A 27,181-nucleotide genomic window follows, 5' to 3' on the forward strand; every position below is an offset into this window, starting at 1 on the left:
CATAAATTTGTAAATATCTCAAGTCCAAACTCTGAACCATTTAATGAAATATTTTGCAACTGATTCATTCTATTAAGGCTGTTCAAGAGGTTAAAAACGTTTCGTAAATACTGCAGTTGTAACATTATGTCTATGTTATAAGTTGTTAACACTTACCAAAGAACTTTTTAATTCCAATTACAATAAAATAAAATATTATTTTTTATTGATTAATTTATATTTTGATACTGTAACTAAATTCTAACAATTGAGAGAAACTACTTAACTATGAGTAGTGAAAAAATTAATATCATTGCCAAATATATTTGTGAATGTTATGAGAAAGTTTTATAATTTTATGCAATACCAGTTAAAAGAAATGAAATATTTAGTTTTACACTATTTTTAATCGGTAAAAACATCGTAGACAACATTTTATATCATGAATAAATTACATATTTCTATACTTATATTTTTACATAATGACATAGCCACAACTATTGACTTTGCAATGATGCATCAGCCGTATCTGTGTGGTCAACAGTATAATAATAATGTTTACATAACGTACGCCGTGTGTAACCGCAGCGCGAGGTTTGTGCCGTGTCACCATTCCCTGCCCGTCGTCTTCTCCCGAGCGGCCGTACGCAGGAGCTCCCCGCGTGGCCCGCGGCAACTACTTGCAGCCGGCCTGCAGCGGACAGCTGGCTCCCTCCGTGAAAGACGAAGCAAAGTTTCGCGCGCTTTGAGCCTGTTCAATGCAGTTATTTTGTAAGCGTTTGTGAGTTGTGAGAGAAGCGTGTTTTCTGGCAGAGCAGAGATTGTTTGTCTGTGAAGCATGCCGAAGAGCCGAATACCACCGAGCCGGAGATACAAAAGAAGTATTAAATCTAAGATCAAGCGAAGGTTTTGGAGGGAAAAAAAAGCACAACTTTACGAAACGGAGAAATATTCGACACAGGCAAGGTAAGTAAGCTGTGGATTTAAGTGTACATTTCAGCTACAATATTCCTCGCAATAATTTTGGTAGTGGCATTAAATAGAAACTTAGGTATACTTATGTACGCGCGTTAGAAGTTGTACATTCTTGGCATAGTAAAAACTTTAATTACGCATGAAAATGATTAATAGAAATAAAATAATACATACGATTGGTGAAGTGTAAAGCCGGAGTTACAATAGCCCGTCGCCTCCGTCCGTCACGTGATCTTCGGCCAATCAGAGAGTCCGAAAAATTTCATCCGTCCGTCCGTCCGTCGAAAGTTTATCAAACTCATACTTTCGACGGACGGACGGATAGATTATGTCTGTGGTTTCAACTGTGATAGTCAATTGTCACTAGATTAAAGGCCTATGGTATTTGTATTGTCTCTTTCGGATGTTTTTATTATGAAATTTGCGTTTCTTAAAACTCATTTCCAATCAATTTAATTATGACTCTAAAGTTTTCCAGGGATATACTAATACAACATGTGCAAAAACACGATGTAAATATTAAATAACATCGATATAATATTCTGAGAGATATACACTGATGGTAGTACTTACTTGGGAAAATACTTTGACGGACGGATAAAATCGCGTTGTAAATCGTTTGCGAGCTGCGTGGTTTTGACGGATTTAAAAGTGACGGACGGATGGCGGACGGAGGCGACGGACTATTGTAACTCCGGCTTAAGTTCAATCAAATAAATATGTATTCAATATTAAGTATTTAGCAAGGCCGTCTTAAACTATGCTGGGGCCCTTGGGCACACCAGAATTTGAGGCCCTTTTGGAAAGTAAAGATAGCGAATTATACCAACTTTTTTTTTATTATGATCTTCTATTTATTACGGGCAATCAAATTAACAATATAACATCTATTTTAGGCCTCGTTTAGACTGTGTAGCTTGACTTTGGAATTGGAGTGGTTTACATTTTTGATCGCTAGATGGCATATTTAGTAAATTAGGATCCGTTCTGAAATATTATTAATTAGTGCAACCCGCAAACAAGCATTTTTACGGCGGCGCTGTTAGGTACTGTGCTCTACAAAAATGTTTTGAGAATAAATGTGAGAGCAATTGTTGGTCCTTCGGGGCCCCATAAGGATGGGTGGCCCTGGGCACGGGCCCCGTGTGCCCTTATGGTAAAGTCGGTATTGGTATTTAGTATTTATAATTCAGAAATCAATATTGATACAAACTCGTGTATAAATTAAATATTTTAATTTAGTAAAATAATCGAGATTAATTGTAATTATTAATGAAAAGATATAACTTATACAAATAAATCGTTAATACAGAATCACCACCTCACCTTTTATAAAAACAGTTGAAAAAGTTTATAAATACAATTTCTAACACTAATATTCACAATAAATAAATAGTTTTAATAACATGAACCAGTATTTGTATGTAGCCTTTTTTCATCCCATCAATATTTGTTGCTGGTGCGCACATATTGTAAAAATTCATTCCTACATTTTTCCGTAACGCGGCTAAAGAAGTATAACTCCAAAAAAAATGTTTTTTGTACATAGCTGCTACTTGTGTCCGGTTGAAACATTGAAAAACAACGACATTTATATCACGAAAGCTGGTTAATTGGGAATTACATTAAATTTCAAGCACATTACTTTCACCCAACCATCAGTACTACAGTAGGTAGGTATATTGTAGCGACCCGAGAGGCGAAATTCTGCATTGGTAAATAAAAATAAATTAAATAAATACTCATTATTTAACATTTAATTCCATAAGATAATCTAGATAAATTTTATTTATAAAAAAAATTAATACGCATAATATTTGTAATAATAATCTAATGTTTAAAGGGTGTGAATGGTTTTCGCTACCAGTACCTACTAAATTAAAATACTTAACCGAGTTGCTAGAAAGTTTAGACGAAATCTGGATTTAACTTACACGTGTAGGTATTTACAAACGATACAAAATATTTATACTGGTAAATGTTAAGAATTATAAATTGAGATAAAAGTTTACAAAAGTTATCACTGAAGCGAAATTTAAAAAAAAATATGCTACAGTTAACCACTACTTAGAAAAATATAATCAGGAAATATGCTGAACTGTCACTTCTACGACTTTAGATTACAAATTCATAACTTTTAAATTAAAGTATTTTTATATTAATTGTAATTTTAATACAGAAGTGATGTTTTGGTAACAATGTCAGGTTACAACACAGACGTCTGAAAGTATTATTAAAACGTTAAATTTATATCTATTATTTGCAGAACAAATTCAAGTTTATAAGTGATTATCAGGTTATATCTCTTGCATGGACTTTGAAATTGCCATAGTAACCAATTTAAAAAGAGTAATGGATGTGTAAATTCTGCATACATAAAAAATTCATAGCACGACACGTGGTTGTTTACCTGCGAAAATATATTTTTTGCGCGTGCCAAGAGCTGTGTGATGGTTGGTTTCCTGTCGTTAGACCGAATGATATGTCCACCAGGTTCAAACAATGTTGCAGCGGAGGACATAGTTGCCAGCTGCTCCAGACTAACCGACCACACCACTACGTTCTTACTCATATACATAGTTCAGGGGAATGCAAACGCAAACGACCGATCAATTTTGTCGGCTATAGTTTCGGTGCGGTGAATTCAAAAGTAGAAAACATCACCTTATTAATATTTACATTTACTTATGATTACGTATTTTCAAAATAAAATTTTCAGTTTAAAATTCACAATATTCTTTTAACTGCGATAATCCTTTTTTTTCGAGTTTTCAATTGGTATTTATTACTAAAATTATTGATATATTAATTGATAGCATGCCAAGAAAAAAGGATACAGAAAGAAACTCGTGAAAACTAGGCTGGACAAATAATGTGAATAATCATAAGAAACGTTTACGGTGAATGTGTATAAATTTGTGACCAGCCGCGATGTCTTAGGTTCAGGAGTACTTAGTATTACTTAGCTCCTGATTGTGGTCTAAATATGAATTCGAACAAGGATGTGTTTTCACAAAAACCTTTCATTCGGAGAATTTATTATCATTGTAGGACTTAGATCTCAATGAACCTAAATTTCCTGCAATGTAATTACTACACCTCGACAGAAACGGTGGTTATAAAAAGTAAAATATTTATATTACATTTACCTTTTGATGAGTGCTTAGTTATTATGTTTACAAAATTTTCAGATCAGGTGAAGAAATATCCAGCTCAGAAAAAAGATCACTTTCAATAGCTGATCACGAGAAACCCAAGGATTCCTGTGATGACTTCAATTATTTGGACAATAATTACGAGGAAAGTGAAAGTGACTTCCCCGAAATTGTGGTCGAACATGACAATAATCACATGCCTCTAGAAGAAAGACTGCTGGGAAATAGATGTGTAAATATTTGCCACTTGATGAAAGAAATGGCAGTAATAGAGGAGCATAAAAAAACCTGTACTTTGGGAAAATTCATTTTGAAGTCTGAAATTCGCTGTGGACTCTTTTCTACATGGAAATTCCAATGCGAAACTTGTAATGAAATAAAAAAGATTACCTCACATGAACCAAAATATTTTGATGACATCAACGATAGTGTAGTATGGGGTGCTCTGTCAATAGGAATCGGACACAGCCAAGTAGAAGAATTGCTCTCTATAATGGATATTCCTTCACTTTCAGGAGAAAAATTTAGAAAACACGAATCTTCAATTGAACAGGTAAAACCAAAATCTTCGTACATTTTATAATATATTATTCTACTAGATAGTAAAGTTATAGTTATTAGCCGAGTTTCTTATTTACATCACTATATACGATTATTCAAAATACGTGTTACAATGCAAGAAGTTTGGTATGATACGGCCAATCTAATAACAGTTACTAGTAAACATGGAATCAGAAACGAGTAGTTACTTTTATACAGGACGTCAAAGTATGTTGGTTGGGCAATAAAAGTGATAAGTGATATGCGCTGACCTTGCAATCAATGCCATCTAATAGTTGGTCATAAAGTTAAAGGTTAAAGAAACTGTTAGAAATGGTATCCAGCTATACGGATGCACGGTCGATAACGACGGAGCATGTTGTTTCCAGCCGTCGTTAGACGGGGCGGGATATCACCATGGCGCCACATTCCCCTGACCTCATCAAGATAGACTTTTCTCTGGGGCTACATGAACTCACTAGTGTACGAGACTCCCGTGGATTCTGTGATGAACCTCATCACTCGCATTGATTCTGCAGATGCTGACGTTTAGGCTGCCCAAGACGTCATAACAATGGCTGAAGACACATGCTCTGTCTTTGTTAATCGTGCATCCGTGAAGGTGGCTGCTATTTTATACATTGATTTTTAATTTAGTGAGTAACTTCTGGATGGCATAAATTGCAAGGTCAACGCATATCACGTTGATTGTTGGTAGTATTCCAACATACCAACAAACTTTGACATCATGTAGCAAAGTAACGACTCGTTTACAAACCCATGTTTTCTAACAACTGTTGTTCCACTGCCTGTGTACTACCAGCTCTACTGCATTGTAACACAAATTTTTAAGCAGCTTACATACTTTACATTGGTTTATAAACACTGAACTAAATAACTGAAGGCTATGTAAGTCGTACAGTGAAAACTTATGTCATAACAGTTAAGTTAAAAGACTCCAAAAATTATACAAATCGTTATTTTCAGGCCTGGGAAACATATTTGACAGAAAAGATTCAAAAATCTGGCGAAGAAGAGAAGAAAATAGCAGAAGGCAATGAACATTTTTGTAATGGAATTCCATACATAACAGTTGTAGGTGATGGTGGTTGGGGAAAACGCACTTACGGACATGGATATAATTCATCTACAGGAGTAGTGAGTATGCAGTGACTACTGAAAGTAATATACATACAGTAATTCACATACTGTGAATATTTTTTTCTTTAGGAATGTTTATTACTTTTCATAATAGTGAATACCTATACTAATAATCAACTGGAGAAAAACCTGCGTCCAATGACATAATGCTAGAAAACTTCACAATATCATCTACTGTCTCCTTTTAATTTTTTTCTTTGGCTGCTGATTTTGTGAAAAGCTGTTAATTTTGTTTATCTCATATGACAGATAAATCATAAATCAACTCTGTTATTTTAAAATATCCGATGCTGGTTGAATTTCTTAAACGGTCACTTATACCTATATTGTAGAAAAAAATCACTCTTTACAGTCTAGCCTATCGCTAAGAAAATATCTCATCTTGCCTGCATGTGTAGATAGTTAATGCAGCAAACTAAACATTAAGCTCTGTTAATATTTTATACATAATTTTAAAGCTACATATACTTGCATATTTGTAATTCATGTTAATTGGTTGTGTACATGTATTCACTCAATCGCCTATAAGTTGTTACAAGTTACTTTTCTGATATACAGGCTGTTATAATTGGACAAGAAACCCAAAAAATTATTTTTCTTGGAGTCAAAAACAAATACTGTAGCATTTGTTCCTTGGCAAAATCAAAACACAAAGATGTATCAAAACACGTGTGCTACAAAAACCATACAGGTTCTTCAACTAAAATGGAGAGAGATATTATCTGCGAAGGATTCAATCGCAGCATTGAAATGCATGGACTCATGTATAAGCATTATACTGGAGATGGGGATTCTGCAGTTATTGCAGCAATTCAACAAACATGTAGCTACGGACGACTAGTTACAAAAGTAGAGTGTGCTAACCATGCTACTAGGGCATTTTGTGAGAAAATGCATAAGTTAGCAACAAACACATCATACCCATTAGAAGGTAGAAAACTTCTTTTGGAGACTACTGTTGATAGTAAAATATCAAGACTAGAACGACTAGTCAAAGGAGTTAGAACGGCAATAAAAGAATCTGCTAAACTTGATGGCATTTGTGCAGTTGAAACACTTAGAGCAGATTTGCGAAATGCTCCAGAACACGTGTTTGGGTGCCATGAAAATTGTAGGTCAACATTCTGCAAAAGAAAATCAACTGGAGAAACAAATCTTCTTCCTGACCTGGAAAAAGCTGGACTCCTCCAACCTCTCCGAATTTTAATAGCTAATTTGGAAAAGAAAGCTGACAAACTCGTTAGTAACAGCACCACGAACTCCGCAGAACGGTGAGTACCATTTAATATTTTCATAGCTTATGTATGTTAAATAGTTTATAAGCTTATATTTACAATGTTAAATATTATCCTATATGTGGGCAATGTTTGTTACAGGTATATGTCTCTAAATGCTAAGTTTACTGGAGGTAAACGCATTGATTTTGGTAAACGAGGAAGCTACTACAGACGTTGTTATGGAGCAGCTATCGCACACACAAATGGCCCGGGCTGGCATTCTAGTCCCTGGAAGAAAATGCACGGCCGCAGTCCCGGTTCAGTGTGTAAACAACTATGCCACAAACGTGAAGAGAAGTCTTCGAAACGAAAACTTTACTATCAGGAGAAAGGTGCGCCCAAAAAAAAAAGGAAACGAGGAGGAGGCCCCGATGAACACTATGGAGATGAAGATTTAATACCAGAACCTGACATTCCAGAACAAGATTTGGCATACCGCTGCGACCAAGTTTTACGTAAGCTTAAAGAAGAAGCTGACACCAAAGAAAAAATAGATTCCATAGAGATCGCAACACGTGGTCAGCATGATAGTGAAAAATGGCACGAGTATCGCCTCAATCGTCTTACTGCATCAAATTTTGGAACAGTTATCAACAGACGCGATAACACATCCTGTCACAATTTCGTCCGAAATTTGTTATTTCCTAGGGAATTTAATTCTTTATCAGTAATGTATGGGAGGGTACACGAACCCGAAGCATTGTTAAAATACAGTGTTGCAAAATGAGTGACTGTAAACCCATGTGGTCTCTTTATTTGTGGTGATCAACCTTTCCTCGCTGCAACTCCTGATGGTCTGGTGGATGAAGATGTGATAGTAGAAGTTAAGTGTCTACCCTCTGTAAAAGACAGAAAGTTAGTGGATGCAGTACAAGACAAAAAATCGTCAGTTTGTTTGGAATTAAAAAATCATCAGCTACGATTAAAAAGAAATCACAAATACTACTATCAAGTTCAAGGGCAGCTGAACATTTCAGGGAGAAGATATTGTGACTTCGTAGTATTAACCGAAAACGATTTCTTCGTTGAAAGAATAGAAAAAGATGAGAACCTATGGATGAATGTGATGATGCCAAAACTCCAGAAATTTTATATGAACTGTGTATTGCCAGAAATTGTAGATAGCAGAATCAAGAGAAAAATGAGTATTCGAGACCCACTCTATATTATTCAAGCACAGGAAGAAATGAAAAAGAAAGCGAAATCTAAGAAATAAGGCGCCGAAGTGTTTTCACATCAAATTTGTGCATATGTATAATATAATATTAAGTAAATGGCGTATTGTTTGAGTAAATTTTCCAATAACTTATTTCCTAAATCTTAACAACTGACAAAAATTGGCACCGCAAGACTTCGTTATTTTAAATCTTCATAACGGTGCAGTGTTAATTATTTTGTGTTCATATTTGTAAATACTCTTCACAAAAAGAGTTATGTTATGTTAGTTTTTGAGCTGCACTACTCTTAAAAATATTATTGTTACATTTTTACAACACATCTTGAAATAATATGCAATAACATTATTTGGATTCGTTATAGTAGGCCTACAGCATTACGAACTCAGGAGAATATTTAAGAATGTGTTTGGTAACGAAAGTGTTGAACTATTTAAGCTTAAAACAATTTAAATATCGCAATGTTCTAGACATAGTTCGACGTCCAGTGACTTGCAAGTTAAAAAAAAATAAATACCCAATTCTGTGATAGATTAAATAAACTTATTTAAGATGCTACCAACTATGTAAGAGAACTAAAGCGACTCGAAGCAGAGACCATTCCGGCGTCGATTATGAGAAGACGGATGGGTTTCTGCACTCGACGTAGTGTACTTGAATTGCTGCAGTTCTCATTGTCCTCGTCCTGCTACCGACTACACCGACGGAACACCATCAGCCACGACGCATACTATATACGCCTCTCTGTCTCAGCAAGCGTAAGTCATTCCAAATCAAAGTACCGTATGTGTGTGTGTGTGTGTGTGTGTGTGTGTGTGGGCTCTAGTGCTTTAAAATAATATTTTATAAATATAACGTTTATTCCGGTTTGGCCTAGGCGCATGGCGGAAGTATTGAAATACTTCCAGGGTATTTAAGTGTTGTAATTTATTGTGTGTAGCTACTATATATTTATACTTTGGTATATGTTTTCTAATTTAATCTTCACGATCAAAACTATTTTAGTATTTACTATATTTGTTTGAAATTGTATCAGATATCATAATTTTAATTTATATTGTGTAATATTTAATTAATTTGGTCATTTGGTATATATCAAAAACAGTTTTACAGTCCTTAATGCAATTTTATCTGTTCTCTGAGCATTCCTCGTTCTGTAAAGAACTTATGTCACAACTTAGGCACAGAGAGTACACGAGCTGCAGCCATCGGCAAGTGTTTGTTTGATGTTTGCAGTCTGTTAGGATACCGAGTCCTAGGAGCTGCAACACATAAATCTTTAATATATATATAGCCTATATATATATATATATATATATTCATACTCAAACGGTATTTTTTAAACAAACCTTGATATTCTAAGTAGGTATATAATCTTCACATTTTACACATTGTAACCTTTGTACACCTACTGTATAGCAAACGCCACTTTATTCAGTGAGCTCTCTGTTGAATCAGTTAGCTACATAGAAGGTTACAGATAAAGATTAACATAAAAAGTGACCACAAACCCTAGTATGCAAAAAAAATAACAACAATTTAACATTAGGGGCAACCAATAAAACATTTAATTGTAATTATCGAAAAAAAATGTATTCTGTTTAAACAAAATTTCATTTGAAGCAGTAAAATAACAATTATTAAAATTGGACAAATACTTTAGTTATAGAAATTAATGTCAATAAAATAAAATTTAGTTTGATGCAGTAAAATAACAATCATTAAAATTGGACAAATACTTTAGTTATAGAAATAAATTTCAATAAAATAGATTGTTCAATTTATTTTACACAGTTAATAGAAATTATGACCAAAGTGATAATAATATATATATTTATATATCGGGTCAAACCAATCCAGTCCAAACTAGACTAAAATTGTAAAATTGCATTTAGGACGGCACACTAGAACAAAAGTTTTAGTTTTCTCAGGGATAATTGCACTCGGTCTAGCTCAACGGTGGAATCAAGTTCTCTTGGTTACAGACCTCTGAGTGTGCCGTCGACAGTTTAAACTCATTTAATAATTTAAATTTCAGGCCACAATGTTCAAAACAGTTAATGGAATAAAGGGAAAACAGTTTGTAGAAGCTTATAGGGCTTTAGGGGGCTCATGTAAGTCGCAGGAGGTACGGCGTCAGTATCCCCGAGCCACGCACAGGAACGATAATGGCCTACCTCTAGGCTGATGCTGTCTCTGGTGGTATGCCGCAGATATCTCGTCCCAGAAGCGTGCACTCGGAAGTCCTGTTGTACAACCACACTACGGCTATAATGGGTAGATTTTATAACCACTCAAACGTTCTATATTAAAAATTTTACATCGCCTGGAGCAGCAGTGGCCTGCTCCAAGCCTACACCCTTATCAGCAAGATGGCGAACTTTTTTAAAAACTTGTTCCTTCGGCCCTAAAACCCACGCTAACTTCGTTTGAAAGCCCGGGCAACAAAGCATTGTTTCCCGGAGCCAATCAACGTCCGCATAGCATGATTAGATCACGGAAAAGCAGTTCAAAACGAAACTTATCAAAGTCACAAAAACGGTTCAGAAATAAAATATAATGGTCCGAAAATTCATTAAAATCCACCAAAATAATAATTTAGTTAAGTTCATAGCCGAAAATGTCACTTTTAAATACCGTCAGAAAAATGTAAACAAACAGACTGGTTGCTATGGCAACGACGGCATCGTGGCTAGCGGCGCGCGCATAGAGAAAATAACTCTATAATCACGTGTGATTATAACATACACAAGGAAAAATAATAATTTTATATTTATTTATGTTTAAAAAAGACAAAAACAATTCCAATAATTCTTAGCATGCCTTGCAGTAACCTTCAACTCATATTTTTTTTCAACCTGTAAAGCTAAAATTGTGGGTTTTAGCAAACGAAAGTGCTACTCTTATGAAGTGCAATACATTATAGGAATCTTTTTTTTTTCATATTAAGATAGTAATGAGGATTTTCTGTATTAAACTAAACTAACCTATTTATTATCCTTTGGACGGATGTTTTCCTACAAACGATTTTGTCGAGAATCTTCATCACTAGTCGGGAAGTAATTAGAACAAAATACGACAGTTATGTGATCCGATATCGACACGCTTTTTTTCGTGGACGACTATTTTATAATCTCTGTGTAATAAAACGAAAAACTAAATAATATATTCCCGGCAGTCGCAACATGGTAACGACTACAATAACGGTAAACATTTCTAGCAACCCCAACAAATATGTTAACATTTTCTTACTGTTTATAAGAAATCTGATTTGTGCCAGGCTTTATTTATAGTATTTCAATAACAGACAAAACATGGCTACGTTTTTATAATTAAAAAGAATATAATAGGAAGAGATCAATTAGTCAATGTGAGTGGCACAGTTGTTCTTTTGGGTTCGGGCCCACCCATAATTTTGTAATAAAAAAAGTTTATACTATTTAAGTGCAAGTTTTTATACAATTGTGTTAAGTAAAAATTTACTATTATAGGTGAGCTGAGCAATTATTATTCAACTTGTTACATATGCATATAATAATATAATAAGACGCAAAAGAAATGTTATACATACATAAGTATAGATACATGAGTATTTTTGTTTGAAGGCCTGTATACAGTAAAGAGGCAAGCCTACTAGCTCCCCTACTAAATGGCCAATAAACGAAATAATCTTGCAAAAGAAAATAAAAAAATTACCCTGGAAAACGAAATGTTTTTATTGCAAATTATATGTAAAATGTCTAAGAAATATAATAATGTAAAAAACCTAGTACACAACTTTTCTTTAAAAATGGCCGGATTATAGGTGGAAATACTCAAGTCTGAAAAATTTGACAAATGTTTCTGTATTTAAAAAACCTATTTGTTATTATTCATTGAGATTTGATTATTATTATTATTATTTTTACTTTCGGTGAAAGCGTGTCTCTTATTTTTGCAGTGTTGAGTTTCTTAAAATTATAAGCAATTAATTCGCTTACCAGTTAGTTTCCATGTATTTCAAACTAGGAAATATGCAGCGCATGATACGTTGATAAATTTCAACGTATTTATTAACATCAATAATAATAATTAATCGACTTATCTTAGATACGAAAGTTAAACGTTATATATATATTTATTTATATATATATATATATATAATTGTATAGCACACAGTGCGCAGGAAGTATATGTGTGGATGAAGCATCAGAGAATTGAGGAAGAAAATTAAACACAGTCGAATAACTATCTGTGAAAATATGGCATTATAGGCGTGCCATGGAACACATGTAAACGCAAAATTTTGTTCCTTGCTGACGTCAAGCTTCGGAACGGGCAGCAAGTACCAGGCGACCGACTACGAGTGGGTTCTGCAACTCTCAGCTGCCTCTCTGTGTCACCGTTTCCCCCTCCCCCTGAGCAAACACCAAGCCATCGCGACTACCTGCTGCCAGCCTGCAGGCAGTTAGCCAGCCCTCCGCTAGGAGAAGCACGGTCGATTTTCTTCCGCGCGTCCCCCTGTCATTGTTCGGGAGCCCAGCGACATGACCTTCCCCCTCGAACACTATCTCGCAACTGAGCGCGCAGCGGCGCGACCCTGAGACTTATACAGTGCTCTTGGGGCGTTCAGTGCTCAGTTTTTATGCTATTGTGAGTGATGTATCAGTCTGAAGTCATTCGGAAGTAGGGACGTTTTTTGGACCTCTTGAACAGCCTTAACGGTAGTCCCTTCCTAAAAGTCTTCCTGGAGCCGCCCTTGTCAATGTAGAAATATCACAATTTAAAACCACAATATTTTTGAACTGACAAACTTATAACATTTATTCTTATGTATACTGATTTATAAACCATCTAATTTCTAACACGTCTCTTCTGCGCACCAAATTATTCTTAGCTATAAACACCTGCGAAGACACCCTATTTTTTAGTGTTTTTCGCTATCACAAAAATAAAAGCATGAATAATGAAATTATGAAACTAAATTACCGAAGGACAGTGCAACAACTCATTAGTGCTATTCATAAACAGACATACTAATAAATCCTGAACACTTTATAAACTACTTGTTAAAACCTTCAACTCACCTCAGTCGAATGTTTCAGTTTAAATCTTGTACCTGCTAGGAATTAGGCTGAGCCAAACTAGAAATGATTATTAGAATAACAATAATATATGTAAAAACAGTAAAGTCGTAGTAAAAATACCTTGCTTCCATCAATGTTTTAATTATTATCCAGTTATAAACAATTTTCCAATGTGAATTTGGAGAACCAGTAATACTGCTTAAAAATTAAATTAAAAAAATAAAGACTGCTCAACAGCTAACCTTACAATTTTTTTACAGAGTAAATTGTGTGTAGAGATAAAAAAAATGAAACTTATTATATGAAGAAAATTCTAGTAAAGTTCTCAAGAAATGGTGAAAGTGGAATTGCAAAATAAGAACACATAGTTTTTCACAAACCATTATTTCTTATAAAGTATATATTTTACAAGCGACTTAACTGACTATGTGGTCCCCAAATATTATTATTGTTATTATCACCATCATCATCAAACAAAAAGAATGGTAAATAAATAATAAATGTTCAAATAAATTTTTGCAGGGTCGGCATAGTCGAATTAAAACTCATACATTTATTTTATGATTAATTATATTTTTTTTAATTTTTCTTACTTTTAAATTACTTAGATCACTAGTTATTTTACCCATTAATAATAAACTTTTACAAACAAACATATAGAAATCTTATAACAAAACATGAGGCCTTTCTTTAAATAAATACAATAAAAGTGACCCTGGTGTAACTATAAATATCAGTATTTCGATAGTATTTTAAAATCTAAAAATTAAAATTAAAAAACATTATTTATTTGCACCATAATAACATCATTATTAGATTAAATTTGGAGCTATAATTTTAAGTCAAATAGAAATATCTTTGTCTCTTCTAATATTTTTCTAATTGTAAAACTTTATAATATATTATTTCATTACCGTTTTTTATTTGCCATATTTGACCTGCAGCTACTATCCGATCATTAACATTATTAATCGTAATTGATAAATTGTTAATGCTCTACGAGGAGGTAGTGTGCCGTCTAATTATGTAAAATTTAGGTGTTTTTTTATTGCTGTAAGTTTTATTGTTTACTCTACATTGCTTCTTCATATTTTTTTTGTATTCATATTTAACGACACAAGCATTCTTTTCTATGCTGTATTAAAATGTTTTGAGTGCCATCGTGTTAGATCACTCACATAAGTTACCGATAGAGAGCCGAGTGTACACGCTGGCCTGCCGCAAAGGTGAAGACGCACCTAGTGAAAGTGTGTATGTCGACCTTACAGTCACTCTCTCCCGGTGAAAGGTCGCACGGGACTCCCACTAATGTCGCGGAATCCATCAACACAATCATTTACACACGGATAGTTAAAGAGATAAGCAACTACACGTCACAAAACAAGCCTAGTGACTTGGCTATACATTGGACCTTAACCTAAATCCAGTAATTTGTTTAACTTAAACATATTCCTTTGTTTATTTTGTTTGCTTGCGAGAATTCAAAACTTTTGTACTGGGTAGTGTAAAATCAAAAAAAAAAATAGTGTTTACACAATAAATTCCACAAATTCCACAAAAATAATTCTTTCTTCCCCTATCCATTCCTCTCACGAAAGTCCGACGCGGTGTTCATTACGCTATTAAAAAACAGAAAAAATAGCCCAAGCTAGTCAGAACTCGCATTTTCTAATATATAAGATAAGGTTCTAAAACAGAAACATAGTTTGATATATTTATAAATTCTGAATGACCGAAAAAGTAACACGGTTTTAGTAATAAGTGGAAGAAGGTATTTTGTGCGAAAAGATCTGAGCACCCATTTGACTCCAACATGGTATGCACACGCCAGCGGTTTTATTCTTGTGATTGGCGGCTGTCTGTAAGAGAAGCTGCTGCATTGATTGGTCGGGCCATTCAGAACGCGTTTGCTTCCGCACTGAATATCTGATTGGTGTTCTAACAACAGACCTTTACATCAAAGAAACTCACCCATTCACGAAACACAGACGATGCTACAGTGTTTTAACTTTCAGATAGACTCGGAATCTTTTCGCTAAATATCCATGTCATGTCCCTAGAAATAAGTAAGTATTGAAAAAAATCGCGGTTTCAGTGACCTTCAGGATGGACTCAATAATTCTCTATGTACTAGAGCAGATTAAACCTGTTCGTTGTTTACTGATTCGTTAATATTTTTGTTCAAGGTTATTTATTCATTCGCTCAATGTACTTCATATTAACATGAGCCAATCACAGAGGCAAACAAAGTTGAATGTTTTCGGCTTCTAACATATTACAAAAATAATCGGGGAATTTTCCCAATTTATATGAGTCAGAAAGTTTAAATACGAGTTAAACCTATAGCAAACTCTACTTAATACTAATGCCTCACGAGTTTAAATGCTGTACTTTTGCAGACAGTTTGTATTACGTGAAGTTCCATATTGTTATGTATGTATTCACTTGGATAATACGTAACATGCTAGGGTTTTCGAATTGAACCATGACCCTCATCACACAAGCGTGATGCATCAGGTATTAAGAGCATTACTATATTATTACTTGTTTTATTTTTGGCTCACCGGTGATGTGTTGTGTTTGTAAAAAGGCTAATATGATGGTAACTAGGACTTAACTCTCTAAACTTTATGCATAACCGTATGACATAGAGCACTTAAATTTCTATAATGATCGGGTGTCTTACCCTTACATACGCACTCTGTCGGACCAGAGTAATAATAGGTTTGATATAATCCGGAGCTATTAGTAGATTCCTCTAGACCGAAAAATTGATTTCGTAAAATAAAAATTGTTATTCTAATAGTATTGCCACACCACCTTTATTTTGCAAAGTGGAAACTATTATAATTATAAAATTGGCTGCATAAAAAGTAAACATTGTTACATGCTTTGCAAAATAACTAGCTATGAGATATTCTACTTTATAAACAACTCGATTACAAACACATAGCCTTTTTAAAAGCTTTCTAGTTAGAAAAATGTAGTATCCATGATAGAGAGTTTTGGTTGATATTTTTTTCAACAAAAAAAAACGTAAAATAAATACAAACTGAAAAGGAAACACCATCAGTCAAACTAACTAATAAAAAGTATTTTTTAACATTTGTAACGTCTCTGAATATATTAGTCCAAATTGTTAGTAGCAGCTTTTTCTATAAAATTTTCTTAAACTTAATTTGAAAATTACAACCGGTATCATCTCCTGACGGCTACAAAATAACACAGAGTTTGAACAAAATTTAGGTCCCACCGAGATTTGAACTCGGATCGCTGGATTCAGAGTCCAGAGTGCTAACCATTACACCATGGGACCTTGCTTGAGCTGCGCCATTAAAGTAATATTTTATATTGGGGTTTAATACAAGGTTTTATTTATGAAAGTCTATCTTTACTATTCTATAGTGTATATATTTAAATATTTTAATGCAAGATTTAATTTATTTGCAGTTAATTATATAGTAATTATTTGCTGACTGATTCTATAGCCATACATAAAAAAAATACTTCTTAGCTTAAAGTGGTTTATTTAAATGGTATGATCTCATACGCAAAACCCAAATTTAACATTAATTTTGTTTTTGTTTTAGGTGACTTATCTTCAACTTTATTAAGGTTTGATAAATGATATTCTTATAATGTACACACACTTTTTAACCCATGGAAATTTGGAAAATGGAAAGTATAGGTTTGTAAAATTTAATGATTATATTTCAGACCCAAAAAATCTTATGCTTTATTAGCTTAGTATTAGAATATCGTAATGTTAGCGTTTAAATTAGGAATAAATTACAAACAAACATCAATTTATCGAAAGCCTTCCATTTGTTATTGCGTAATGTAGAAACTGACAAACAGACAAAATGGAAAAAAAGAAAGAAAGAAAGCACGTAAGCGAGTCATTCAATACTTGCCAGAGATTTGTAACAACAAACCTAGGTAACGAGCATTGGTTTCTCATGTTGCAAATACGCTTATAATACGAAAATCGGACACGAAATTTAACCAGGATTCTTTAAAATAATGCCCAGCGTGATAAATATAAGCAAATCGTGTTTTAAAATAAATTTATTGACTTGAACCACATGTAGTTTCCACACCCGCCACTATAATTTTCTGCCGGAGCAGCTACGTCGACTATTAAATCATTCGATTAGTAGACAGAAATTCCAAAATAAATATGAAACGCGTCCGATAAAAGCGAAAAAGACTTGAAATAATAGTAAACACCGGCTTTTGACCGATTTTCGACAAGGAATTTTATTAATTTACTGGCAAAGAATTAAACAGTTAATACTTTAACGTTTCCTTTTGGCTTTGTGAACTTTTTTCACGCTATTAATCACAGATGGCAGCACCATGCTTACACATTTCCGTTTCATGCGACTTCCGTTCCATTCACCATATTACTCCAACCCAATACCGTATTTTGAGAGCTAAGATGTTACACATCAAAAAAATTGTGAACGATATTGGTTTAGGGTATGTTTTTAATAATGTTAATATTAATTTATATGGTTTTTTTATAATTTCATGCAGTGATCAGATATTTGTACCCTCGACGATTTTATCCTACGATGCACTTTTACAGTGTTTCTTAAAACATATTAAGGCCGGGTTTATAATCCAAGCAAGGGACGCAACGTCGCAACCAACGCCAGTAAATAACGGTTATTTATGAAACTCGAAAGTCGCCCGACATCACCAACCCTGCAAATAAAAATGGTAAAATAATGGAAAACAATTTTATTCCCATTATTATTTGATAATTCATATATATCACGAATTCATATGAAATTGTAAATAATTTGATCTTAAAATATGTATTTCTTTCACTGTGCCAAATATTTACAAGTGTAAACGTGATGGATCTAACAATAACAGCCTACTAGAACATAACGTCCGTGCCTTTAAAAGTTTTTGAAATGTTCCACTTCAAATACTATAGTAAAAGGAAACTCAAGCCAAAACGCAATAAGATGAAAGTTGGTTTTGCACCGCGTGAGTAGTTTATAAGCGGGTATTTCAAAACGTTGTTGTTGAACGATTTGCGACTTTGTTTTTCTTACGTATAGTTTACAAACCCCGCCTAAGACACGTTCTACAAACACACATAAGCGGAGACGGATCACGCAAACGTAGACGGATCTCCCGGGACATTTTACTACGGCGTCTGCTGCTCCCACAATGCACTGCAACGTAACAAATAGCAAACAATGAGATTAAATTTCACTGTTACGAATTATTACTACAATTAAAAAAAAAAAAAGAGCTTCCAGGTCATGACATGGTTAGCTATACTAAAAATAAACCATAAAGTAACAACAGAAGACTAGATACTATTATACTTGAAAGTTTTAACGTATTTAGAGCATAAATAAACATGGCTACCGCCACTGCCAAGTACTCGGCTGCTACAGGCCCGTCTACAATTGCGTTGTCCTAAATTTTGTCCGATGGACACTGATCGCTTATTGGTTGCCGTGATCCTCTGACGTCATGGGTGGCGTGGCCGATGGTCCAAATCTCGCTTGTCCTAATAAATTGGTTGATTTGAGCTTTTTGCCCCTTTAGTGATGTCCGTTTGCGATAGATTTAGTTTTGAACACCAACTATCGCAATTGTAGACTGGGCAGTTTTCCGTGCGACAATGTCACGTCGCTCACATCAGGATAAGGACACGGACCGCCTTATTGGTCGCACGGAGAAACGCAAACGGAAGAGCTGAGCATTGCTGAGCTAGTCAGTACGGGTCCATGTTGAACCATAACAAAATATATTTTATATGAGACTACTAATATTACTCTTATATAACTTGACTATCTTATACTTGAGTGCAATGATTAAACAAGAATATTAACAGTATCACACTGATCAGCAAAACTATGTGTGTTGTAATAGGTCAAACTACTGTAGTTTTTTGAGGGAATAAGCAACATATATGTTCAAATATAAAAAACAAAACAAAACCGATATCATGAAATTATTTATACATAGGTCCTTGTTAAAACAAAATAAAGTACATACTTTTAGTAATAATGAACATACACATCATTTACTGTAAAAGTGTATCATTGAAGGTCTCTTTTAAACACGTACGTAAGTTATGTAATTTACTTTCATATATATAAATTTACAATATAACATTTATTCACAATACCTAAAACAATAATTATTATATGGCCGAACGACTACTTTTGTATATAAAATGCTTTATATTAAAAATAGCAATCGTTCATTCAATTTAGATGAGTTTATAAGCCTTCAAAAATATCAACACACTGTTAATAGTGGATTCAACACCACATTATACCGTAGCACTACCTTTATTGGACGCTGAAACATTCTTTTTTAATAATTTAAAATGTTCTTGAATCAAAAAAATGCTACTTCTTTATAGGCTTGAAATCTGTAAGATTAAAAGTTTTCTCAAATAAACATAATAATATAAACTGTCAAAAAGATGATATAAGTGTTAAATAACACAAAATAAAATAAAAGCACAATTAAAGTGTTACATTTCATAGTATATAACTATTTCTGTTTACAAATATCATGACCAATAGTCCTTAGAGGGGCCTGTGCATTGCGTTGACATTCGAAAAACAATTGTCATAAAATTCTCGGTTTCGTAGATATGGATTAAATTTCAAAGCAAAATAGTGTTTCTAAAATCATTAACAATAAAATGCAGGAAATAAAAATTAAAAAAATATTAAATAACATACGTGCCAACACTAGGCGCAATGTAAGTCACTATGTGGTGGTGCTCCAGAATAAACTTAATTACCCTACAGGATGTCATAAAAAAGATTTTATTAGATTTAGGTGGTCCAGTGGTGGGTCTGTATAGCCAAAGAACAGTCATCCAACGAGCAAGTAAAATCCCTTGTATGAGAATCTTCCTTTTTTAGTAAGTCGGTATTAAAAAAAATTAAGAACGTGCAAACTAGGTTTAAAATATAGTTTCAAAACACGTACAACTTTCTTTTTCTATGAAATATCTTTCTATGACAAGTCCCATGTTTTTTGTTGACTTGTATTAAAGTACATGTCACGTGCTCAGTATTTATGCTATTTTAAACCTAAAATTATGAATTCTTTTTTCATGAAATGAGATTAAATATATTGCATTACAGCACATATATTTCAGAAGCATTTATATTAGGTAAGTTCATAAATGTTTCAGTGTTACAGTTATGTAATGTAACATTTAATAAATATATCTGAAACATTGTGTATTGTATAGCTAAATGTCACATAAATTTTTCAAGCATTTTTTTTTTTTTGCTGGAAAACGAAGATAGATAAGACTCTTACAGTCACTATTTTATACCAAATAAATATATTTGTAATAAAATATACCAGAGCCTACACAGATGTTTTTAAAAATGTTCAAGAAACTTCAGATATCATCAGTGCAAACGTTCACTTAAAATTTTTAAGATCACTAATCACAAATAATCCAGAAAACTTCCGTGATTATCCGGATATCTTCGTAAATTGACGGTACTAAATTTACTTTCTTGGAAAATTCTTACAACAATTATGTTGTCTAATAACAAAACCATCAAAAATTGTTAAGTAAGAGCGATAAGAATGTTTGGTTTTTTTAAACGACAGTCTTAAATAACTTAGTGAAAGGCCTCAAGTTTATTTTACTGACTGAAGTCACAGGCTTTTAATATTGAATTCATTATTGGGCATTAATGACATTTTAATAATACTATTAACAATAACCATGTCATGTTTAATTTTAATTTTTAAGGTTTAAATTTTAAAAAGGTTGTCTATAACTTAAGGAAAGTAAATTTTCGATAGAAATTTTAAAAAAAGGTCATGGCATTAAAATTGTTGATATAAACATAGCGTATTCCCGTAATTCCCGTAATTCATCTCGAAAAAAAAAACTGGTTTCTTCCCACGACCATATTAACACAAAACTTGGAAGATGTTTCTACGAAGATCCAACTATCTGTTACTATAAAGAATATAATTACCTTATTTGAGGAATGTTTTTCATAAAAAAAAAATAATTTCTTTAAAGTAATGTATTTTCTAACTTTGTAAAAAGAATGGAATCATGTTAAGGGAAAGGGAAGGCTACAATGTTACAAATAAAGTAGATTTACAGACCATTCAACGAAGGTTGCCCCTGAAATCAAGGGCGGACCCAGGACTGATATCTGGGGCCACCGGTAGTCTGGACCTAGTATAATAACATGTTTAATACTTCAAAAGTCATATTCTGACTGCATATTTTACCCTTCCGTGCACTCCTCCAACTCCACCACTGTCCGAAATAACTTCATTTTCGTATTAACAACGCACTCACTCTTCTAAGTACTCTGTTCCGCTGTAAATAGGGTATGTATACGGGTTTACGGAAGAAACGATTTTTTTAATAATCAAAAATGAATATCGTGAGTTCATGATTACGTTTAGTAAGCGTAGTGCTTGTAGATTTACAAATATATACACACGTCACCGAACATCCGTGGATGTTTTGTAACCGTTGTTGTTCGTCGATTTAAGGAGAAAGTTTTTAACAGTGTATTGGAGGCAACAGGAACAACCTTCGGTAATAAACATTGATTACAGGTACGTCGTCTGTAAGATGGAACTCGCGATAGATACGAGGCGTGGGAACCAGCGTTCGCTGCGTGCAATCAAATACGAATTTACCTGCGAGGGAAGATATCGCTTGGTGAGATAGCGCCTATATCCGCCAGTAACCATGAATTACTCTGATTGGGCCAACAAACATAAGTCGCCCCTCAAATAGTTGCGTCCGATAAGAGAGCTCACACGAAGACGTCAGGTTCATTTATTTATTTATTTATTATTCATTAATTTATTAGTGCAGGCCAACTAGACATTACCCAAAACATAATGGTACTACACCAATACATAAAAATAAATACAAATACAAAAATTATTACAAACCTAAAGGGGAAATTGGTATAAATACCAACCCAAGACAAAATATGTATACAATGAATAATATTCGAACAAGACAAAAATTATAGATCCATGGAATGTCAAGCAACCATAAGTTATTATCGTTCATAATGTAAACGAGGATGATAATGCTAAAAAAATGTGAAAATTAAGTAATGCATTACGTTATCTTGGCTAATTTCAGTAGGGTAAATTCACACTTGTAACAAAACTCTAAGACAAATTATATTGGTTTTATAAAACAATCGAAATATTATATACGATTATAAGTAAAATAAATACATCGCATCAACACATTTATGCACACGCTGTTAAAAAAAAAACAGGTAATTTATTTACTTAATATTAAAAAAATACTTTTTTTTCTGTCAAAATTGGGTACAGTTGTACGTACTTCAAATAAAAGTGTTCTGCTGTAGACTTTAAAAAGAGTGATACTTGGGAACTCATATTCAAAGTAATGAGGCCGGGCCCCATCAGAGTCCCAACTCCCACTGCAAGCACAAAATCCCTGTTACTTCCCACAAGGTAAATACTTGCCCAGATGGGGCCTAACCTGCATATTAAAATTCAAAATCAAAGTGAACATCAAAACCTATGCTGAAAAATGTAAGGTGGCAAAACATTGACCGAACACATCAAATATATTTTCAAGGTTTATTGTTAATCTTAATATCTCACAAATAGTACAAAAATAGTTAGATCTCATAAATATATCACAAATGTTTTATAATTGACTAGAGATATCTCATAAATAATACAAGAATAGTTAGATCTCATAAATAACAAATATTTTATAATTTATACACAATAAATATTCCTGACTTTAATACTTTCTTTGGTTTCAAAAACTCTAGGCTAGAAGAGTACATTTATTGCAAGTTACCTTTAATTGCTTTAACCCAAAATTAAACAAACTATTACCCAACTCGCAAGGAAAAGGTCTTTGGAGAGCTAAAATCATTTAATTATTGAAAGCAATATGGCCGCCAAAAACAGCAAAATGCACAGGAGGTGCAACAAAATTTACCAAGTGCCAATCCACATTATGAACACCTAAAGCAACACTAAGCTTAAACAGGTGCATCATATTCGCACAAAACACAAGTCCAATGGTTACTACTCACAGTTGTTTTTATCATTATCAAAACTTTAAACTCTACTGGCCATATCATAACAAAATAATTACAACACCCATACTTAGCTCTCCAAAACACCTTGCCTTCTGTCAATCTCTCTCTCTCTAATGTCTCATGATGATGTTGGTGATGGTCCTGCTGCTCCATGCCTAACTGATCAAAATCCCGGGTTTATATACCCATTTCTCACCCCCCCCCCTCCCTCCTATTGCCCCTCTTATTTCTCGGGATTAATAGAGATAATTTTCGAATGTTCTAGAAAGATCTTCATACCAGTTCACATAATCGATAAACAACCAATTTCCGGGATTTATTCTTCTTCTTGCTAAATTCGGAGTTGGTAACACTGAATTCGATGTTGTGTAGGAATGAAGTCTCCACTTTGTCTATGGTATTTTGTTGAAAGCGCACTGTCTTCTGCTGCACACAGCCGTAGCTTATCTATGAGTCGTGACGTCACAAGAGGTCAGTTTATTCCCACATGTCAACATAGAAGGTAAGCGTCTTCATGTCCTTAAATGTTTTGGTGGTGGAAATTTAATTTAACGTCTCGTGACCAGACACGGTCACATCCTCCTCCCCTGAAACTTCACTGCAGGAGGGCATCTTCTTCCAGGTGATGAAAAGTCTTGGGATGGCCAGTCACAAGTCAGATCTTCACCTGTCAGTTTCCACAGATCTAGAAGCCGAAGTATTCAAGGAAGCGGACGAAGTACCTGCTGGTGGGCGAGCTGCCATCAGAGCTGATGTTGTAACTGAGACGAACTGGTGGGTGATGTTGTAGCGGGGGAGCGGCATGCTTCTTCTGTTGGATGCTGAACTGTAGATGGTCTTGAAGAAAATGAAGTTCTCGAAGTTCTCATGCAGCAGTAGGTGTACTCGGTGTCGAGGTAATCCCAGAAACAGAGGGAGCAAGAGGAGTAAAAGGAGAGACCTACGTAATTCAACCCTTTCCCAAAAAAACAGAGAGAGAGAGAGAGACCTCCAAGACACTTATTCTCATGTTAAAAAAAAACTCATCGTATAACCTACAAACTATATCACAGATCAAAACTTGACTAGACAACATATTTCAAATATTTCATACAAAAACACACATCATTAGTAAGCGTATAAATTCTTAAAAGGAGCATGGTGATTTTGAACACATCATATTCAAGAATCGTAATATTAACAAAGATCAACAACAATATTTTGCTTAACTAGGTTACATTCTCACATATAACAACAGGATACTCTTAGATAAAAAGACTTGATCTCGAGAGAGAGAGAGATCACATTATATTCTACATACATAATTCAAACCTTGCGGCTTTTTCTTATTTGGACAATAATACTGAATGTGCCCTTCTTTACCACACAAAAAACATTTAATTTGCTTCTTTTCCTCAATCCTATTCGAACCATTCCCATTTTCGGGTCTCACATTATCCACTGCCTGAACTTCTGCCTGGGAGCTCGACTCTTTAGAAATGTTAGTCTGCTTAACATTAAAAACTTTCCCTCCTTCGGTTTTAACCTGCTTAGAATTTTGAAGCCGAAAACAGTTCTCAGTGATATGGTTAGTTCTATGGCAAAATTCACACTTCTGAAGTGTTGAGACCTTAGGTTTAGGAGCAATACTCAAACTACTGTCAGCAATGGTTAATTCTACTTGGGTGACCAATATAAGCAACTCAGACAATGTGGCTGGTTTCTTAGAGAAAACGAAGAAACGACTGTAAGCTGGGGCCAGATTATGAAATACCAATTCAACAAAATAACTTTCTTCACAGGGAAAACCTAACACTTCCACCAGACACATTGTTTCATAAAAAAATGAACGCATAGATTCATGGGGACTTTGACTCCTATCCAGAATCTGCATTCGGATTTTCTGAATAGCCACACTAGATCCCACATTCCTCAAAACTTCCTGACTTAATCCTGCAAAATCCCAGTTCTTGTGAATAGCTTCACTGAAAAAAGGCTGAAGTAACTCAGGAACTTTTAGCAATGCCACAGCAAACACTACTTTATCACTACATATTCCAAGTTTGCTTACTTTCAGAATCTCTACCAGAAATGTTACTACTAAAGACAACCCAAGACTTTTAAGCAGAGGAACCCTTTCTACCACATTACTGGGGAGAGATTTTAACTTTTTCAGAATCGACTCACCCGGTTCACTAACTGCCTATCGTCCTTTCTGACTAACGAGCGGGCCGCGCTTCGGAGACTGTCTATGGAGTCGCTCTCTTGGCAGGATATCCCTGCATCTGTGAGTAACGCGATCAGAGAAGCCTTGCTAAGGGACTGGATCCATGCAGTACGAGGTCCTGTAGACATTGTGGCAAACACCCAGCAACTTTTCCAAACACAAGAGTAAACAATATCACCAACTTCCCCAATGTTATGCCACACTTACAAAAGAGAATGAGCAAAGGTAAGCAGAGTAGCGCAGGAAATGAGGCCGGGCCCCATCAGAGTCCCAACTCCCACTGCAAGCACAAAATCCCTGTTACTTCCCACAAGGTAAATACTTGCCCAGATGGGGCCTAACCTGCATATTAAAATTCAAAATCAAAGTGAACATCAAAACCTATGCTGAAAAATGTAAGGTGGCAAAACATTGACCGAACACATCAAATATATTTTCAAGGTTTATTGTTAATCTTAATATCTCACAAATAGTACAAAAATAGTTAGATCTCATAAATATATCACAAATGTTTTATAATTGACTAGAGATATCTCATAAATAATACAAGAATAGTTATATCTCATAAATAACAAATATTTTATAATTTATACACAATAAATATTCCTGACTTTAATACTTTCTTTGGTTTCAAAAACTCTAGGCTAGAAGAGTACATTTATTGCAAGTTACCTTTAATTGCTTTAACCCAAAATTAAACAAACTATTACCCAACTCGCAAGGAAAAGGTCTTTGGAGAGCTAAAATCATTTAATTATTGAAAGCAATATGGCCGCCAAAAACAGCAAAATGCACAGGAGGTGCAACAAAATTTACCAAGTGCCAATCCACATTATGAACACCTAAAGCAACACTAAGCTTAAACAGGTGCATCATATTCGCACAAAACACAAGTCCAATGGTTACTACTCACAGTTGTTTTTATCATTATCAAAACTTTAAACTCTACTGGCCATATCATAACAAAATAATTACAACACCCATACTTAGCTCTCCAAAACACCTTGCCTTCTGTCAATCTCTCTCTCTCTAATGCCTCATGATGATGTTGGTGATGGTCCTGCTGCTCCATGCCTAACTGATCAAAATCCCGGGCTTATATACCCATTTCTCACCCCCCCCCCCCCTTCCCTCCTATTGCCCCTCTTATTTCTCGGGATTAATAGAGATAATTTTCGAATGTTCTAGAAAGATCTTCATACCAGTTCACATAATCGATAAACAACCAATTTCCGGGATTTATTCTTCTTCTTGCTAAATTCGGAGTTGGTAACACTGAATTCGATGTTGTGTAGGAATGAAGTCTCCACTTTGTCTATGGTATTTTGTTGAAAGCGCACTGTCTTCTGCCGCACACAGCCGTATCTTATCTATGAGTCGTGACGTCACAAGAGGTCAGTTTATTCCCACATGTCAACATAGAAGGTAAGCGTCTTCATGTCCTTAAATGTTTTGGTGGTGGAAATTTAATTTAACGTCTCGTGACCAGACACGGTCACAGTAAGTAGAATATGTACCATTAAATGACCCTGACCAAAGACCCCTGAATAATT

General features: G+C 34.3%; 2 protein-coding genes and 1 non-coding gene across 3 annotated transcripts; 2 read left to right on the plus strand and 1 right to left on the minus strand.

Moving 5' to 3' along the window:
- The first annotated feature begins 728 nt into the window (after nt 1-728).
- Nucleotides 729-6,109, plus strand: LOC134527616 (uncharacterized). Its single transcript, XM_063360457.1, has 3 exons — nt 729-945; nt 4,146-4,662; nt 5,637-6,109. Exons 1-3 carry the CDS (start codon nt 818-820, stop codon nt 5,820-5,822), a joined length of 831 nt encoding a protein of 276 aa, XP_063216527.1. The 5' UTR covers nt 729-817; the 3' UTR covers nt 5,823-6,109.
- On the plus strand, nt 5,726-9,048 carry LOC134527615 (uncharacterized). Its single transcript, XM_063360456.1, has 3 exons — nt 5,726-5,807; nt 6,369-7,081; nt 7,187-9,048. Exons 2-3 carry the CDS (start codon nt 6,516-6,518, stop codon nt 7,812-7,814), a joined length of 1,194 nt encoding a protein of 397 aa, XP_063216526.1. The 5' UTR covers nt 5,726-5,807; nt 6,369-6,515; the 3' UTR covers nt 7,815-9,048.
- Nucleotides 9,049-16,572: 7,524 nt separating this feature from the next.
- Trnaq-cug (transfer RNA glutamine (anticodon CUG)) lies at nt 16,573-16,644 on the minus strand. The gene has a single exon. It is a non-coding gene; the product is annotated as a tRNA-Gln (tRNA).
- Between the last annotated feature and the right edge of the window lie 10,537 nt (nt 16,645-27,181).

Source organism: Bacillus rossius, chromosome 1, assembly GCF_032445375.1.
Source record: "Bacillus rossius redtenbacheri isolate Brsri chromosome 1, Brsri_v3, whole genome shotgun sequence".
Classification (NCBI taxonomy): Eukaryota; Metazoa; Arthropoda; class Insecta; order Phasmatodea; family Bacillidae; genus Bacillus; species Bacillus rossius.